Genomic DNA, 20,399 nt, shown 5'->3' with positions numbered 1-20,399 from the left:
GTTTTGGTGATTTCTTTCAGTCTTCGGGAAGGGACTAGATTTCCTGTTTATGTCCCCCCTAGAACAAACAGTTAAGTTGATATTCTAAAATCTTTGGCAGAAATCACTGTAGTGAGCCTTTCTGATTTATATTGCAAATAATATCATATTATGGGATGAAGTAAAGTAGCTAAAATTTTTGTAATTTTGTTAGGCTATTGTTATGTAGTGTAGATAATTGAAGTGTAACATAGATAATTGTCGTACTGCTGTCAGTTGTTCGCAGGAAAGAACCTCTACATTTGTATTTGTACTCTGCTTTATGTTTAGCAACAATTTTTTCTTTGATAAAAATATTGTTTTGTGAAACCATGTTCATTTCTGTGAACTGTAGCTATGACTGAAGAACTTCTTTCAAATACAGAAAGATACATAATAAGCAATAATACTGTGCTACAGTTGTGTGTGCTTTTGCATTTATGCTGTTTGCTGCAACTACATGGTCTTTCAGGTGGTTGCAGTTACATGAAATTTACACCCATTTTTCTTATTTTTAAGTTACTTGGCATTCTTTTAGCTTCATTTTCTTTGTAAAGAATTAAAAATTTTTCATTTTGCCAGTAATGACTGGTGCTCTGAGAGTCAATGATGCCAACTGACATGAAACGGAAAACTACAAAACTGAGTTAGGTAGTATCGTTTCTTCAACAACACCTTACACTTCACCTAGTTCTGTATTGACCAGATTAATTGCTATGGACTAAATTACAACTGTGATGTAATTTTTATTTGCTGTCTTCTCTTGGCTTATGACCTATTCAGGCTTGGTGTGCAACAGTCTTTCGGAGCAATGAAATGATAAAGCAATACGGGGAGTTCAGTTGAGAAGCAAGATAATGTTGGACAGATACTGTAGTAAAAATGTAATTTAAAGAAGGCTCTGAAGTCCAGGTATGGTAATCAGTGTGGAAACACTATTTAGCCAAATATGGAGTGTTCAAAGCAAAGTGGTAGATTTGCGTGTCACATCCACATACTGCTTGATAGCATAGTCAGCAAGGCAGTCACAAGATTTGATTTGTCAGTTACAATTTATTAATCAGAATTCTAGCCAAGTAACAACTCCAACTCTAAAATACTTAACTTAGACAATGTAGGAAAAGATAGATTGCAATTTACCATAAAGATGACACATTTAGTTGCAGACAGGCACTATTAAAAGACACTTACACATAAGTTTTATGCCATAGCCTTTATCAGAAAAAGAAAGAGGAACAGTCACCGTTCATACACTGAGGAAACAGCATCTCTTACACACACACATGACTGCCAACTCTATCAGCCTGGACCAGAATGCAACTGTAGCTTGGAATGGAAGCAACAATGTTGAGGAGGCAGCGGAGGGGATGGGATGCCATTGTGTGGGTAGGAGGAGAGAGGGTCACTGTCTAGCATAGTATGCAGGGACTAGACTGCCAACAGCTGCAGCATCAGGAGCTGACTACATGAGCCATCTGGATCTTCCCCTCCACCACCAGCTTTTGTGAACTGTGCAGATGGGAGTTATCCTTACAACGCATCCTGTGCTCCTGTAATTATCCAGGTATCGACCTACAATAACATATTGTCTCCACACCCTCCATCCAACTGTTTCCATCCCCGCATCTTACCAACTCCTCATCATTCTCGCCACCCACCCTCTTTGTTTGCTACCCACTGCGAATGCACCCACTCATCTTTCCTTGCTCCTATTCTTTTTTGCTGTGTTTTCTCAACCTTCCTGCCCAACTACCTCCTGACGCTGTGCCTGTTGGCAGTCTAGCCCCTGCACACTCTGCCAAGCAGGACTCCTCCTTCCCTCACCCATACACTTATATCCCTTCCTCTTCCCCTTCCCTGTTCCCTCCAGATTGCTGTTTCCACTTCACATGACAGCTGGTCAGATCTGCCGGAGTTGGCAGTCGTGTGAGTGGCGTGCTTGCTTGTGTGTATGAATGATGCACATTCCTCTTTCTTTTTCTTATGAAGGCCTTGACTGCAAGCTTGTGTGTAAGCATGCTTTAATGTTGCCTGTCTGCAACTTAATGTGTCATCTTTACGGTAAGTTGCAATCTCTTTTCCTACATTGTTGGTATTCCAAACTGGAATTTCTGTAGTTTGATACTTTTTAGAACAATACATGTTGTTGTGGTCTTCAGTCCAGACTGGTTTGATGCAGCTCTCCATGCTACTCTGTCCTGTGCAAGCTTCTTCATCTCCCAGAACCTACTGCAACCTACATTCTTCTGAATCTGTTTAGTGTATTCATCTCTTGATCTCCTTCTACGATTTTTACTCTCCATACTGCCCTCCAATACTAAATTGGTGATCCGTTGATGCCTTAGAATATGCCCTACCAACCGATCCATTCTTCTAGTCAAGTTGTGCCGCAATTTCTCTTCTCTCCAATTCTAATCAATACCTCCTCATGAGTTATGTGATCTACCCTTCTAATCTTCAGCATTCTTCTGTAGCACCACATACGTATTCATACACACAATACATCAAGGATAATATTGGAAGTAAATGTGTAATGTTGTATATTAAAGACCTGAAGCCTCCAAAAATGATAATGTTGCAAGTGTGGTGGCATGTCTTAAAGGACTTCATGATTATCAATATCATGGTCTTTTTTTATATAAATTTGTTCTCTCCCCCTTACTGATTACTGTGTGCTTCAAAAACAACTATACTCCTTCACCCACTCAGAGATACCATTGTGCTCACATTTTTTGCCTACAAGCATGAAGTGTATTATTTTAAGGGGCTGCTAATGTAGTAAATGAATGTTCCAGCTGATGCAGTTTTATTGGGTTGCCAGTCGAATAACAACATTGTCATGGAGTAAAGTTTTAAATTTCCCACTCATTCTCCTCACTAGGATGGCTCTTGAGTATGAAATGTGTGAAACATTGCTTCAGTATGACAGTGAACTTTGAGGTATTGCTGTAGGAATGCTTAGTATTTTAGAATAAAACTTCCCATAACATGTGTCCAGTTTTTATTGGTAACAGAGACACCACTGCTTATATGTGTAAGTGCTAATATAGTGTGTTTGTTCTCCAGTTGCTATGGGTTTTATTTATATATTGTCATTTTTGTTTTTTGTTCAAATTGTGAGGTTGTGCTCGAGTTTCTATAACTGAAAATTTTCAACTGTGATTTATTGGCCAAATCTCGTGTATCTTTTATGCAAATGCTAACGTGATATTTATGCACAGGTTTTGTATTGGAAACAGTGCTGCTGCTTGTAGAGAATATGGTGGTAGATTCCATAACCACAGGGTTAACAGAGTCAAGAGTGTCTTCTTGTATTTTTGCATAACTATGTGAAACTGTGCAATGCGCAGCAGCCCTCTCTCATTGGAAGATGCTAATGTACAGTGTGTCACTGAAGTAGAAAGCATTATTCAGTTGCTAGAGTTCGCGGTCTTCTAACAAGCACATGCAGAATTTCTACAAATGTCGGTTTCCGTATACAAGAATATAAGGGACATTTCATATGCACATCTCTCAACATTTACAGCTGATTCAACAGCTTTCAGGAGATGAAGGTAGATTTTTGGAATTATGTTATTGGCTGATTGCAAATCACTGAGTAATCCCCATTAACACTGTTTATTGGTGAAGCCATGTTCACTCGTGACAATGTTGGTAACACTCAAAACTCACATCAGTGGTCTGAGAAAAGCTCACATTTTTAAGAACACTTCTCTGTATTTGTGTTGTACTGTATGATAGTCAGCCGGGCTTGTTGTGTTACTGTGCTGTCTTTCAGGGCACCATTACCTAGACTTTCTTGAAAATGAGCTTCCAGCATTATTGGAAGGTAAACATTTGTGTGAGTATGTGTTTTTAATTTACCGGACTGGTATCTCATTGTCAGTGGCCCTATAGAAGATACTTAAAGTAATAAACATAATACATGCTACAGGAGCTGGAATGTGTGTGTAATTTTGTGCATTAGGTGTTAGACTATTTAGTATTTATGTATATTTTACATTTTTAGAGGTTTTTATCTTTTACCTTTATAAAAATCTTTGCAGATGTTCTACAAAAATTTTAAAAAATAAACTATATTAGAAAACAAGACGCCTTGTATTTATAAACAAATAAAATGTCATTTATCAACTATATAAAGGCCGCAAAATGCCTTGAATACACATTGTTATTGGAAGAGATTCCTTTGGCTTCAAGGATGTGTCTCTTCTTCCTTCACAGTGGGGCAACTGTAAATTTTATTCATCACATTGTATCATCTAAGTCTAATGATCCCCTGAAGAAGGATTGGTAGAAGTGGCCATTTTTCTTGGGCACCATGGCACCCAAACCACAGCCCTTCGGATTTTTGCCAGTGGGGATGGTTGTAAGACAAAATCTACAAAGGGAAAGTGAACACAGTTGTTCGTTTGATTATGAGTAGGCTGCCCTCGTCAAAGAATGCCAATATGACCCCAGAATTACTACACGTGGTGTTGTCAAGAGAATTTCAAAGTGCATTGAAGTCAGAGGTGGACTTTATGAAACTCAGCTTCAAGCTTAATTTTTTGCTTTTGTTTACTAAGGTACAAGAGGGGTGGTTCAGGTGTTGCACTTGATGATGGAGGCAAGATGTAGACAAATTGAGATACTGTCATTCTCAGAAAAATAGGTGTGTGTATAGGGAAAATGAGTAACACACAACATGTACAAGAACCAAGGGGGAATAATGAAACTAGAAGACCATGGGGTAAATGCTTGTGTTAAGAAAGATGTAATCCTTCCCCTTCTGTTCAACATGTACATCAAAGTAGTAACATGGGAAATTAAAGAAAGGTTTGTGAGTGGGATTGAAATTCTGGATTAAAGAATATGAGCGATTACATTCATTGATAATGTTGCTGTCTTCAGTGAAAAAGAGGAAGAATTATAGGATGTATCGACGGGAATGAACAGAATGTAGTTTGAGAGTAAATAAAAGAAAGGCGAAAGAAATGAGGTTAGTGATAATGTAATGCCAAACATGAGGATGACTACATAGTAGACAAAGTGAAGGAATTCTGCTGCGTATTGTGCACAAGTTTTCAGTGAGCTGACGGGGGGAAACCTAAGAGGTATGTTCCCCAGTTTGGTCTACCAGATTATCAACTAAATACTAATTTAGTCACCAGTATCACAGATCTATGGTGGAAGGTCCACTTAGCATGTGTTACAATCTGGAAAACGTTTTGAAAAAGAAATCATGCGAAATACTCATAATGAAGTCACTTTGGCACATGAAATGTAACATCCATATGAAAGATCTTGGGAGTAAAAGGACTTTTGGACAATGATGTAGGTTACCTACAAAGGTGTTCAGTAGTTCTCAAATCGAAGGTTTATTTCTGTTTGTAATTTGTGTTGATTCTTTCAAAAGTGTGGATATAAAAAGAATTTCAGCGTGATTGTAATATTTATGTTCCTCTAATATAGTACATAGAATAGCTCTACTTCACGAAGTATTAACATTTTTGTACATTCACTGTTCTTAGATTTCATTTGCCTTTTTTCATATTTTTCTGTTTGGTCATCTAATCAAAGCTTACTTTTACCTTCAGAATATGCAGACTAACAGAAAAGCACACTATATTTTCAACCATGTTGATTTGCAAATCACTTACCACAGTCCTGAAGGAATGGATTGGGACATTGGTTACCAGGATAAAGCTGGCAGAATTATCTGTAAGTAGTTCTCAGCCTTAAATAATCATGTCATACTTGTCACAAATATTTTTCAGCTTTGCCTGTCAGGCTGGCATTATTCATTGCTGCTAGGTTTCAAATGGGAAATGAACCACTAAGTGACTGGGCAGTACTTTTATTGCGTGTTTTACTGACTCACTGAAAATTGCTCTAGTGGGTATTTTATGTACTCGAGAAATTTTGTGCATCACCTTTAATACTTTGTTGCTTGTGTAATTCTGAGTACAAGTTACAGTAGATACTTAACATCAGCCTCAGTATTTTCCTGTGTTTGTCAGTATGGAACAACCAAAAAATGGTGCAGTAATTGATGATTATAGCCATTTGCAGATAATTCTTTTTAATGTTAATGCTCTGTGAGCCTCATTTGGAAACTGTTGAAGTAAATGGGCTTTCTTTTGTACTTTCAAAACATATTTGCAGATTCAGTAGCAAAACAATCTGATGTTTTTCACTGACTTAAAATATGACATACTTCATTGACTCATTAATGAGTATAAAATGTCAAATAAAAATGCAACATGCAGAGAACAGAGACTTGCATTCAGGAATAACAGATTCAAAGTCTGGCCCTCCTTTCTTATATCTCACAGTTTTCTAAAATCACATCAGTTCAGTGCAAGGGTAGTTTATTTCTTCTCCCACCCTTTTTCTAAATTAGTAAGTACTGAACCTTTAATGGGTTTAGCGTTGATGATGCGTGTTATTCTTTCGTCACTTCATTAGTTCAGTGTTACTTCTTGTCCATTGAAAGTAAAATTAAACCAGTAACTAATAGATCACTAACCATCAAACGGTGGTGTTTCAACAGTCATCTGGCGCGAGTGCCCCCCCCCCCCCCCCCCACATTATTTTGGTAGTGCACCAGAAGCAAATATTTTATTTGGAATACTGTTTTAATTGTAATTTACATGCAAGTGAATGTATAACCCTATTCCATCACTAATTATCAGTTCCTATCCAAAGCTTTGCAAAATCCAACTGTATCCCCCATTTTCAGTGGTTGTGGGGCAGAATACTGAGTGGTGGTAAGAACCGCTAATGTTTGATTTGTACAAGATGTTTCTAAAACAGATGTAAAAAATGAGAGGGCAGGTAAAGTGGGTCATAACAAGCAACCTTCACATAGCAACCTATGTCTGCATCCCTTAGTGTTTGCTTTCAGGTTTCATTTAACAGCGTCACACACTGCTGGGAAGATAGGCATACAACCCACCATCAGTGTTGAAATGGTAGTACGTATTGCAGGAAGGACAACACCGCAGAGTTCTTCTGGTAATTGCTGGGATGCAAAAGCATTGTGTTTGGTGCTGCAAATGCCTGTTTGATACGATGCCGCATAGAGGGGCGGCACTTGTACATATGCAGTGTCTGGTTTGCCCAGCGTCAGTGTATCAGGAAACGAGAACACTCTTGTGTTTGCTACTATGCGGAGTGGACAGGAAATAGAGAGCTTTTTATGGGAGGAAAGGGCACATGTCAGCTGTGCTTATGGGATGGTGGAAGGAAATGTATTGTATAATCACCGGTTTCTGAGTCGTCAAGTGCCAGATCCTTGAATGTTCACTGCCATCCACAGGTCCCAAAGAGAGACAGGTGCTGTTGAGGTGAGTTGTCCACCGAAAAGGTGTTGTAATGGCATGTGTGCATTTAAGGCCTACATTGAAACCCAATGCATTCGTTTTGTGATACAGGTGCGAAGGGTGGATGAATGTGGTTGTCAATGCACAGTGATTACACCAGAGTTTGAATAGGAGGCATTAGCACTACCACAAAACACACCCTCAACAAACTTACAGATTGTTGCCCGAGATGTGGATGTAAGTCATTCCATGTTCTTGTGTGTTTTGAATGAAGATGATTTGTGCTCTTACCACCTTCAGAAAGTTCAATACCCTAACTGAGAAGATTTTCTGTGTCACTGGCTTCTGTCAGTGGTTTATGGAGAAGTGTGCCATTCAACCTGAATCTCCACACTTTGTACTTTTTACGAATGAGGCATCCTTTGTGGGGGAGGTGTGTTGAACAATCACAATTAGCATTCGTAAGCCTATGAAAATCCACATGCCTTCTTTGTTTGTTGTCACCAAGAGCACTTTGTAGTCTGTGTTTGGGTTGATTTGGTAGATAATAATCTGATTGGTCCATACTTACTCCCCCAATGACTGAACACAAACGGATACTTAATCTTCCTGAGGGAAACACTGCAGAGTTATTGGAACATGTCCCTCTTAACCTGTGACAGTGCGTCTGGTACCAACATAGTGGTGCATTGCACACTTAGCTCATGCTGTGCAAAATCGGATGAGACCTCTGCTGAGAACTGGATAGGGGGTGATGGGCCAGTGGCATGGCCTGCACGCTCCCACCACTTGACGTCTCTTGATTTTTTTGTATGGAGACACCTGAAACCTGTTGTGTACAAAACACGTATTAGGACAGGTGAATAGCTTATAGCACAAATTGTAGCAGCCTCAGATACAGCCCCACTTTGCCAGGGGAGATTGAAAGGGTATGACAATTGCTCAGATGTCATTGCATGATAAGCATTTAAGCAGGAGGGTGTAATTTGAGCAGTTTTTGTAACTGTTTGCAATTAAATGTCATGAAATGCCCACCCCACCTCTTTTATGCTGACGGCACAAAGAAATGAAAACATTGCACTGCAGACATACTAACATGTCGACTTGTATGGTAGGCTTGCCTTGCTGGCAGTGTGTGACACTATTACATGATGCGTAGTGCTGGATGCTAAGGAATGCAGATATGAGTTGCTGTGTGAAAGTTGCTTGTTATGACCCACATTACCAGCTCTCTCATTTTTTATATTTATTTTAGAAACACTGTGTTTAAAGATGGGGTGAGACTAATCAGTATAAACTGAGTGGAATTTGATCATTATAATCAATGTGTAGCAACCTCTATTCGTCAAAAGCAGCAAAGAAAGAGGGATAAAGATTAGAAAAATTTGTACAGGAACTGATATTACTGATGACAATGTATCTCTTTTTTACAGCGGCGAAAGTAACTCCCCGGAGTATAAAGCATCCAAATAACAAAATTGACTGCTCCAGTAAGGAGCCCATGGAAATTCCAAGTGAATGGAAGAAAAATCAAAAGTTATCTATACCATACACATACAGTGTGAAGTTTATGGTAAGTTGGCCAGTTAAAAGTGAGCTAGTTTTGAAAGCTACTGGCTGTACTATATAAGTTGTTAATGAATTTTTATGTGTAGACTTTTATGAATTTCTATATGTAGACTTTAAATATTGCTGTCAGAGAAACAGTATCATAGTTTAGACTTGTCATTGTTAGCTGGAACTGTGGCCATGGTTGTGAGATATTAATAAAATATTAGAATTTGGATTAACTGTATGAAATTAAGGAAAGAGCACATCACTCTCCATATTTCACGAGCAAACTCTCACCTACAGGTAAAATATACAGGAAGATTTTAGAAAGGTTAATACTTTTAACTATGTAAAAAAGAATAATAACTGCAACTAGAATGAGATTTTCACTCTGCAGCGGAGTGTGCGCTGATATGAAACTTCCTGGCAGATTAAAACTGTGTGCCCGACCGAGACTCGAACTCGGGACCTTTGCCTTTCGCGGGCAAGTGCTCTACCAACTGAGCTACCGAAGCACGACTCACGCCCGGTACTCACAGCTTTACTTCTGCCAGTATCCGTCTCCTACCTTCCAAACTTTACAGAAGCTCTTGGCGAACCATGCAGAACTAGCACTCCTGAAAGAAAGGATACTGCGGAGACATGGCTTAGCCACAGCCTGGGGGATGTTTCCAGAATGAGATTTTCACTCTGCAGCGGAGTGTGCGCTGATATGAAACTTCCTGGCAGATTAAAACAGTTCTGATCGTGACGCAGCCACGAGCTGTCCTGTGGAATTGTTTCTGAAAGTATTTGTTATTACTGGTGGGTAGGATGCGCAGCGAATTGTCTTCGATATTCAATCAGGGCTGAAATGTTTGGGAAAAAAATAAACAGTTGGACTTGAACACGCAACTACAAGCTTAAAATGCATGACAATTACCACTAGACCATGACCTCACACAACACGACAACTTCTCGGAAGCAGACAACACTTCCTCCTGACACTTCTGCATCTTACAGTGTTGCCAGATTGTGCAGCTTGGCGGAATTAGCATTGTCAGGTGCGGTCGGATTCATTGGCCACCTTAAGTGCATGACTCGAACTTAGTCTCTGTGGCGGCCAGCCCGCGGGCAGTTTTTATGTCTAAGACTGTACATGCATCCACAGAGGAGACAGATGAACAACAGAAGGATGAGTTTTATAGAAAGGTAGGGCAGTTGTATGATCAGGCTCCCAAACATGATGTTAAGATCTTAATGGGACACTTGAATGCAAAAATAGGAAAAGAAGAGTCTTATCAGCCAACTATAGGAAGAGACAGCCTCCATGAAATATCAAGCCTCCATGAAATATCAAGCCTCCATGAAATATCAAGCCTCCATGAAATATCAAGCCTCCATGAAATATCAAGCCTCCATGAAATATCAAGCCTCCATGAAATATCAAGCCTCCATGAAATATCAAGCCTCCATGAAATATCAAGCCTCCATGAAATATCAAGCCTCCATGAAATATCAAGCCTCCATGAAATATCAAGCCTCCATGAAATATCAAGCCTCCATGAAATATCAAGCCTCCATGAAATATCAAGCCTCCATGAAATATCAAGCCTCCATGAAATATCAAGCCTCCATGAAATATCAAATGACAATGGAATTATGGTTGTCGATTTTGCTTTAAGTAAAAACATGAGTATCAGCAGCACTTGTTTGACACACCAAAAAATACGCAAAGAAACATGGACTTTACCATATGGACAAACTAGAAATCAGATAGATCATATATTGATTGATTGGAGGTATGGCTCGGACATAGTGGATATTAGCAGCCAATGTGGAGCTAACTGAAATTCAGATCATCATCTAGGGAGAATTAAATTAAGTACAGGCAAAGGATCTCACTATTTAGTAAGCAAAAAAGCCACAAACAGAAGAGGTTTGACATTAAGAAACTGACGTTAGAAGAAATACAGAGAGCATATCAGATGAAAATAGAAGGGGGCATTAAGAACGGTTCGGACACATCAAATGTGGAAATGATGTAAGACTTCAATCCTCGAGGGAGCTGGGGAGGTTTTGGGACATACACGAGCTCAAAGGAAGGCAGATTGTTTGAAGAATGTGTGAGAAGAATTAAGGAGCATAATGTAGCACGAATTAAATTATTTCAGAGAAGAACTAGAGCAAATCTAAATAAATATAATGGGAAGCAGCATATAGCTAAGAGGGTTTGCAGACAGAAGAAAAGAGCACAAGAAAACAAAAAAATTGGAAGAAATTGAACAGCTAGGAGAAGAGAAGCAAGTAAGTGAAATGTACCAAAATATTAAAGAAGGTAAGACCATGTTTCAAGTCAGAACAAATATATGTAGTAGTAAAGAAGGAGATTTGATAGTCGAGTAATAAAATACTTAACAGATGGGCAGAATACTTCGAAGAGTTACTGAACCCAGAAGTGGAAGGATTAGAACAGGAAGAACTGGCAGAAATAACTTATTATGGACCAGAGGTCTTAACACCATAGCGCACAATGGAGGTAGTGATACAAGTAATTAAGATCTTAAAAAAACAATAAGGCTCTTGGAGAAGATCAGATCCAGCAGGACTTCTCAAATATGGTGGGGAACCACTGTGGAAAGCAATACATAAATTAATACTGAGCATCTGGCAGGAAGATAACATGCCAATTGAGTGGAAAACGGCTATTATGTGCCCCATACATAAAAAAAGGAGATGAATTAAACATCCAGAATTACCCAGGAATCACGCTGCTAAATACTCCATGTAAAGTGCTCTCCAAGATCCTCACTAGGAGGCTTACTCTCTATGTGGAAGAGAGAATTGGAGACTATCAAAGTGGGTTTAGGTGAAATAGGTCAACAAATGACCAAATATTCACATTACACTTACAACTTGAAAGATGTTATGAGCATCAAAGAAACATACACCAGCTTTATATCGATTTTAAAAGCCTATGATAGCATCTCAAGAGTGGAATTGCAGAATGTGATGGAAGAGGCTGGAACACCTAAGAAGCTCGCTAAACTTACTATGATGACACTCAGTGAAACCAGCTGTAAAAGTAAAAATACAGGGCAAAATCTCCGGAGAAGTGGAAGTGAAGAAGGGCCTAGAAAAAGTCATAATTCATATAGAGTTAGATAGAGGAGGAACAATTTCTAATTGTTCACTGCAGTACCTAGCCTATGCAGACGATGTGGCATTACTCACACGAAACACTGCTGTGCTGGCCGATGCCTATCAACAACTGGAGAGCGGTATAAGGGAGCTTGGCGTGGTTGTCAATGTCGAAAAGACCAAATATGTGGCAGTCACCAACCAGCAAAACCTACCAAATCTCAGGACAGCCAAAAAGGAGTTTGGAAGGGCGAGAAACTTAAATTGCCTTCGATTGACTATCACAGAGACGAATGACATCATCAGCGAGGTGAAAGCTAGAATAATAGCAGGCAACAGTTGCTCCTTTGCCACACTGCCTATGCTTAGGAGCTCACTTCTATCACAAAAATCTAAAATCCTCATTTACAAAACAATTATGTCCAGTTGTTATGGATGGTGCTGAGACATGGCTGCAAATGGAGGCAGGGTCCTTAGCATTTGGTAGAGAGTGTTTCTGCGGAAAATATACGGCCCAATATGTGATTAAGGAGGTTGGCACATCCTTATAAATGCAGAATTAGAACAACATTTTGAAGAACCTGACATCGTCACTACCATTAAAATAAGAAGTCTGCAGTGGGCAGGACATGGGGTCATAATGGAGAAAGACAGAACATGTTAGAAGATTTTTTATGGCAAGGCTGGAGGCAGATGATGGAAGGGACGTCCCAGAAAGAGATGGGTGGACAGAATTGAAGGCGGAATGAGAAAGCTGGTTGTCAGAGGATAGTCATGGAAATCCATGGGCCATATAGAATGGCAGGATATTGTGATACAGGCCAAGGCCCTTCAAGGGCTGTAGAGCTGAGGAATAAGTAAGTAAAACCAAGTTCAACACTACACTTTGTGCACCTGGTCTGTTCATAACCCGTACATTTAGGGATACTGCATGTAATCCTCTTGTCAGACCATATTGTCCAGTGTCTAGTTTTATCTTGATGTACAGATTTTGGTGGCAAATACTGTGTGCCACCTATGTGTTTGTTTTTGTGTTTTGTAATCGTACTCTCATCTAATTAATGTCTTGTATTATTACATTCAGACACTCTTGCATTTAGTTTGCATAATATTTCTGCCAAGTAAAGCTGAAACTCTGCTGAATTCGTTGTTCTCGCCCCCCCCTCCCCCTCCCCCTTTCTCTCTCTCTCTCTCTCTCTCTCTCTCTCTCTCTCTCTCTCTCTCTCTCTCTCTCTCTCTCTGTCTGTATGCTTTTTCTCACCACTTACCTTCACCAAGAATAAATGGCCTGTCAAGAGAAATGAACTTCCTGTGAGATTTATTGTATCACTGCAAATGTTGATGCCAAATTTACTACCTTCCCATCACTCTTAACTGACCACAGAAATGTTGGCTCCACTGATGGCAGCTACATGCTTTACCAAATACCCGTATCCCTTTTTCTGTATTCCTTCACATCTGGCATTTTAAAATTTGGAATTTGACTTCTAATAGTACCAAAGCTAAGGATACCCTCTAGGTGCAAGTACTTCAACTAAAGAATTGATGTAAAGTAATTATCAAATAGCAGGTGGGTAATTCTGATTTCTTAGAATATTGCTTGCTCGAGGTTATGATATTCCTTCATGTCTCTCTTTCTTTTGCTGCCTTAGTTCTTTTGTATGAACTTTTGTCCAATATAATGTATATAGTTATATATCATGTCACCTCTACCTTGGTCCTTTGTGAATATGGTTCTGGAAAAACAAAATTCTTTTGCCTTGATAACACATAGAAGATATAGCAAAACTTTTCAAATTACCTTAGTGTTTCTGTTTTCCTAAGCTCATAATGTCATTCTGAGTGTGCACTTGCATTTAAACACATTTCTTCTCTTATGGTAATGTTAAGCACACCACCACTTACATATGCACCAGTTAACAAAAAAACTTATCGCTTGTAGTGACGAACTAGAACTAACTTCTCCAGCATAGAAAGAGGGAGATAAAAGAATGTACAGGAAATAATGTGAATCTTTGCCATACTTTATTGTAGGTGGTAAAATGCATTTAATATTTATATATTGCTATAATTTATTGTTATGTGGGAATCAGAAAAAGCAGAGGTATTACAGCATATAACTATGTCTTAGAAATCCATACCATCTTCACTCCCCTCTCTGTTGTTCAAGAAGTCCTCAATTTTATAGGGCTTTAAATATACAGCTTTTCTGTTAAATAAGTGCCCTCAGTGCGTAAGTTAATAAGATAACATTTTAAAGAAGCTTGTAACAAGATTGGATGTCATAAATGAACTTACTGGTTTATGAGAACAATACTTATGCACTGTTGCATTTCTTTGGCAAGGAAATAACTTCACTTATACAGGGTGCCCTAAAATTCCTCTTACAAACTCCTAGGACTTGTAGAAGGGACTGAGTAGACAATATTTTGAGCTGGAACCCCTGTCCAGAAACAAATCTTTCCGTCCTACAGCTGTTTGGAGCTGTTTTCCAGGCACTTATATAACAGGGTTGTCATGATGGGGATGCATGTATCTGATTGGCTGATGTCATTTGACATATGTCCAACCCCTCTGACCTTGTTCGAACCTCATTTACGTTGGCTATGTTACCAACATGTTTTCAAAATGGTGTAACATGGAAATAGTACATTTCCAGACATGGGCTCCAATTCAAAATATTATCTATTCAGTCCCCTCTACAAGTCCTAGAGTGTTCTAAGGGGAATTTTAGAGCACCCTGTATACGTAAAACAATATAATTTCATAATTTAATCTAACAAATTGTATAAAATAGAAATATCGTATTTTTGTTCTTCGAAAACAGTTAACTGTAGATTCACATGTTCTTGGAAAACAAATGACAAGAAGTTGCATTGAAGGGATAAGATAGAATCACTAAGACCGTAGAAAGACAGGGGAATGTTGCAGCACTGCTAAAATGTGTGTTTCATGTTCTATGATTCAGTTGGTATGTTGCAGAACCTCAACAGGGTGAGCCAAAGAGTTAGTGTCATCCTTTTTATCTGATGACCATTTCTTACACACAGCTTGTGAAAGGGAGTAATTTAAATTATTGACTTTGTAGGGGCTGTGGCTTTTCCTCAGTGTTGAAGCATGTTTGCTACGAATCATAACTTTTCATCCTTGAAGCTTAGCATTCTCTGTAACTTGAGTTGTGTCACATTCTGTGCCATCGAGCTTCGTACTGTTGTGCCTTTGGGGCACTCCTATAAATGCTGCTGGCCTGTAGGGTGGGTACTGTTAACAACCAACACTGCGAAAGCCTGTACCTGTCATCATGATTCATACTGGCCTATGGGCCGACAGCATACAAAAGGCTGCCCAGTCAGGTACAGCAGTATGTTTAGTGGCTGAATACACATAGTGCATTAAGTTACCTTGGTTGACTCTGGGCATTGCGAGAAGAAAACACTACTTCACCGTAATGGCTTCTACATCTACATCTACATACATACTCCGCAGTCCACCATACGGTGCGTGGCGGAGGGTACCTCGCCTCTCTTTCTGCAATATCAGCCAACAGGAATGAAAATAAAAAGGACTATCAATAAAAATTGTCAGTTCGTGCCTCCACACTGCTACCAAACAACCAAAAAGTATGTGATATTGCTCACAAACTGCCATGAGAAGAATAAAATTATAGTGGAAAAGATCTTGAAGAAGAAGAAGAAGAAGAAGAAGAAGAAGAAGAAGAAATCATGTATCCAAAAATATGTCATTGAAAAATTAAAAATTTAAAGCCACAAAAAGTTAAGCATACTTTATTTATTCAGTGACTACATGTAAGGTCATTACATGTCTGGACTGTGTAGGAATTACCTAAGTAGATTCCTGTTAAATTGTCTATACTTTTATTGAGAGGGTTTACTTTTGATGGATAGATAATTTGGCTCTTCTGATATTGTGGAGTGCCTGCTGACTCTATTTAGGAGACATTATATTAATGGATTTTACAGTTCTCAAACTGAAGACTGCAGCAATTGCACTAATTGACTGCCTGGGTTAAGGGTCCATAGTTCATCAGACATGTTTGTGGGGTAATGTGCAAGATGTGTGGTTTACAGAGTACAAATAAACAAGTATGAATTGGCTGCAGCCTTATTAGTATTCACTCATTTATAAAAGAAGATCGCTGTAAGAGTATAATGAAACAGAATGAGATGAAAAGTACATGGCACATAAACTTCTAGCAAAATGTAATCCAAACCAGTGGAAATTGTTACATTGTTATTTAATTAAATAGTAGATCTCTGTAAAGCTGTAAGTCAATTGCAATAAAATTGTAAGCATGAACATTTTCACTGAAATTGTCTGTTACACAATTTGTAAAATATGTGTTTTATTTGAAAAACACTGCATATGCTTTAGTTATTTTTCATGTAATTTTTTTCATTCTATTTTTTTTTGGCCCTCTAGATTTCTGAAAATTTCTACCCATTGCCAGATTTAAAGATCGCTTCCTTTTACCTCCTGATTGTGACTGTATTATACAGGCAATATAACAGCTTTCATGAGAGATGGGATGTGAGGAGAGGAGGAAATGTAGAACTGGAAGGCTTTATAATGTTTTTACTCCGTGCCAATCTCAGCAAACAGTATCATTCACAGTGGCAGTGTGTAGTAATATCCTGTAATTTATAGGAATAAAGAGTTCAATTTAAACTATATAAAATCTTTTAAGTATCATCACCTTTGTGTGTAAAGTCTGATAGCCTAGGAACACAGGTACATTTTTGGTTTATATGCTTTCTGGACCACAAGAGTAGTATTTGTGGCGCACTGGGATTTCTTGCATCTGCTCCCTGCAGCACCTCAATAATTGCCGGCTTATGTTGTGAATATAGTAATGAAAGAATGGTTTCTCATTCAAACTGCTAGAGAAATTACACATTTAAGAGTTCTGCTAATTCCCCAAAGACCTGAAGAAGAAGAAGAAGAAGAAGAAACTACATTTCGTATGTAATAATTTGACTGTTTGTTACAGCTGTTGATTTATGTTCACCTCTGAAGGCAGTTTTATAACATCACTTTATATTTTACTAACTAGACTAAAATAAGTTTTAACTATGAGGGTCATTTGGAAAGTAAAGTTTTTTTTCCTACAGAAATTTTTATTTGATATGATTAAACAAACTTTATTTTACATACAGTTTGATACACAAGATGCTACTCTACATAGTCACCATTGAAAGTTACACTTCTACCATTTCACCAGCTTTTTTATGCCTTTTGCATACTGAGGTGCCACCAGTTTGTTGAAGCACAGATTGTTGGCTCATCAACACTCCTTTAGTGATGTCCACTCAAAAAATCTTTTTGTTTGGGTAATAAGTGATAATCACTTGGGGCTAAATCTAGACTGTATCGCGGATGGTGAAAAATTTCCCACTGAAACTGTTGAAGCAAGTCCTTTGTCCCACTGCATGCAGACGTGCATTATTGTGATGGAGGATGACTCCATTGGTTAGCATTCTGTCTGCTTGTTTTTAATGGTCCATTGAAGTTGTTAAAGCACTTGACAGTAGGCCGCTGTATTTGTGGTCTCACCTTTCTTGTGCCCAGAATTTGTTTTCCCTTTTGTGATTTTGTTGAGGATTGTGAATGATGCATTCCATTGACTGGTGCTTTGTTTCTGGTGTGATATGTGATATCCAAATCTCGTGACAATATGATTCAAAAATTCATCGATGTCCTTTTCGTAGCAACTAAGAACTGTCAATGCAGCTATGATTTGCATCAGAAGGAGTAATGCTGGGAAAGATATGTTGTTACTGTAGAAAACTGTCTTTTCACAGTTATAGGCCAAGCTGCATTGGATTTACAATCACCAGCAAGAAACCAGTTTTCCTGGTGTCAACTTAGGTGGCAATGTTCATACTGACCATAATGTTATTACAGAATGCTCTGAGGCACACTTTGCTTGAGCATCAGCATCCAGGTACTATGCTCCAACTTGTATCTATGCAAAAGATTGAAGGAGGGTAACTGCATTAGAGATCAGAAATGAACTCTGTATATTTGCTGTAAATTTGCCAGCTGGCCCGATGATGTCATCTCTGAGCTTTCCATCTATGTACACTTAAAAATTAATTCGCAAGTCTCTGCCACTGCCCATTTGACTGAAAACTTGTCACTTGTGTCTGCCAGGTTCAAGTGTACTACACCAGGTTAGAAAGGAGATTGAGTAAACGAGTTCACAATTATAACCGAGGACTTGCTACATTGCCGCTACATACACAGCTGTTGTGCGTAGTGATTTGATTATTATATACCAATATAGTGACTGAGGTACTGTACAGTACTTTACTTTCACTGTTAACAAACCTGCAATAATACACAGTTATATGGGGACAGTGCCCTATTCTGTAACTTTCGATAAGCCACATTAATATGTTGCAGGCGAACATCCACATAACCACATAATTCACATGTTCTTGAAGAATAGAAAGGTATATATGGAGCAGACACTGTCATTGTCTTATCACAAGGCCTAATTGTGTAACACCTATTTCACAGTAAAGTTGGAAGCTGAAGAAGTGAATTAAAATTTGTGCTGCGGCCAGGACTCGAACCTGGGTCTTCTCGCTTACTAGGCAGATATACTGACCATTACACCACCACAGCACTATGGTCAGCATAGCTGCACGAACTACCCAAGTCAAATACCCTTCCCAACACAAACTCCAAATCACATCTCTCCTTATATTGTGACTATTACTAGGGCTCTCCGACATTGGAATAGCTTCCCAGCATTGGACGTAATGGGGACGTGCTGTACTACATGTGATTATATAGATCTTAAATTAAATTTTCCCTTGCTGTTCCAATGTCAGAGAGCCCTGGTAATAGTGACAGTATAAGGGGAGATGTGAATTGGAGGGAAATCTGTGGCACGATTTGTATAACTTTTGAACGATTCATACATTGTTGGCAGAATAACAGTTGACATTTGTTTCCTGATATAAATAGTTTACTGCATAGGGGAATTAGATAACAAAACTTAAATGAAACTTTCACTATCTCTGGCATTTAATATTTGATATGCCAGAATGTACTCTTAACAATAGAAACCTGATAAAATAAATGTCTTAGTTTCACACCCAAATGTCAGTGGGTCCCCACTGTGTAAGATATCTAAGTTGTATACAGTTTCATGGCTTACTCGGGGCTCCCCATCCCATTCTTGAAGTTTCAGCACTGTATGTTGCTGCCAGTGTCACTGTATCACTGATAGCCATGGACACTTCTTTCCTTCTTGCCACAATAGCGATCTGTGGTGATGCTGAAGACATCCAGTTATTCATGTTAAATGCAGTGCTAAAATATAGTGTTAAAGTAATAAAATAAATGGTTTTCCAAGTTAAGAGGAACCTTGCGCTTGTGCATTTCCTTTTTAAAATTGGGGTTTCTTGGCACAGAATTCCAATTTTTGAAATTAGTATGGTTTTGGTATTATAGCACGTAGGGAATCCTTGTCAATTTTTTCTATGCAGCAAACTTTGTAGGTTTCCTAACCATTCTAAACAGAATTTTAATGGGGCCTCTAATTTATAAAATTATGGAAATACACCAAATTCATACTAACTTTCAATTTCTTCGATTTACAATAAGTTTCAGATGCTATTCATCAAGCTCTCTCGGTACTAATGATCATTAGCATTTTTTAGTTTAGTAACCAACAAATATGCAATATTTTAAATTAATTCTTAAAGACTATAATACACTCTACCAAATGAGCTGCTTTTTATATGCCTGACAAAACCATATAATTATTTATAACTTCTACAGGTGTTTGTTCGTCTTTTCCTCTCCTCCTAGAAAGTCTCCATTCTTTCACTTGTTTTCTTTCTCTCCTCTTTAGAAGTGTAATGTGTGGACTTCCTTATTAGTGGTTTCTCTACAAATTACTTTATGCTGTTGACTTTGCTAATTTTTATTTGTCTTGGATCATCTCTTTTTAACTCTTGACCTAATTTGAGGTAGACTTTAATGATGTGATGTAATCAAAGATATTTTTGCTGAGTCAGTGTTCATCCATTCTTGCTAGCTGTCCACAATATTTCAACTGTTCTATGAACATTGTGTCCGTTAATTTTTTGTGCACTTGAAGAGCTCCTAATTTTCCTATTCTTTGAAGTTCGATCAGTAGTCCTCTGAGGCCCTCGAATTTTCCCGAGGCCCTCGAATTTTTCTGAGAAACTTGCTTTCCTTCTTTTCAAGTTTTTCCAACTGTCCTTTTTTGTTTAGAATAAGAAATTCTGAAGAGTATAGTCCTTCCGTATTTATAACTGAATTATAATGCTCAATTTTGGCCTTGTAGGATATCACTCATTTGTTGTACCCGTTCTGCATTAGTATGTAATCAAAATCTAATTTTCTGGC

General features: G+C 38.4%; 1 protein-coding gene and 1 non-coding gene across 2 annotated transcripts in view; one reads left to right on the top strand and one right to left on the bottom strand.

Annotated features, from left to right (window-relative positions):
- The window catches only part of LOC126272562 (transmembrane 9 superfamily member 2), a 128,902-nt gene that overhangs the window by 62,858 nt on the left and 45,645 nt on the right, over positions 1-20,399 (top strand). The window contains exons 6-7 of the mRNA XM_049975484.1: positions 5,595-5,718; positions 8,756-8,895. Of these exons, the coding sequence (XP_049831441.1) occupies positions 5,595-5,718; positions 8,756-8,895 (264 nt within the window). The remainder of the gene's footprint in view (positions 1-5,594; positions 5,719-8,755; positions 8,896-20,399) is intronic.
- Positions 18,569-18,641, bottom strand: Trnat-agu (transfer RNA threonine (anticodon AGU)). The gene has a single exon. It is a non-coding gene; the product is annotated as a tRNA-Thr (tRNA).

The sequence above is a fragment of the Schistocerca gregaria genome, chromosome 5 (genome assembly GCF_023897955.1).
Source record: "Schistocerca gregaria isolate iqSchGreg1 chromosome 5, iqSchGreg1.2, whole genome shotgun sequence".
In the NCBI taxonomy this organism is placed as follows: domain Eukaryota; kingdom Metazoa; phylum Arthropoda; class Insecta; order Orthoptera; family Acrididae; genus Schistocerca; species Schistocerca gregaria.
Note: the sequence above shows the minus strand (reverse complement) of the source record. Positions and strands in the feature narration are given on the sequence as shown.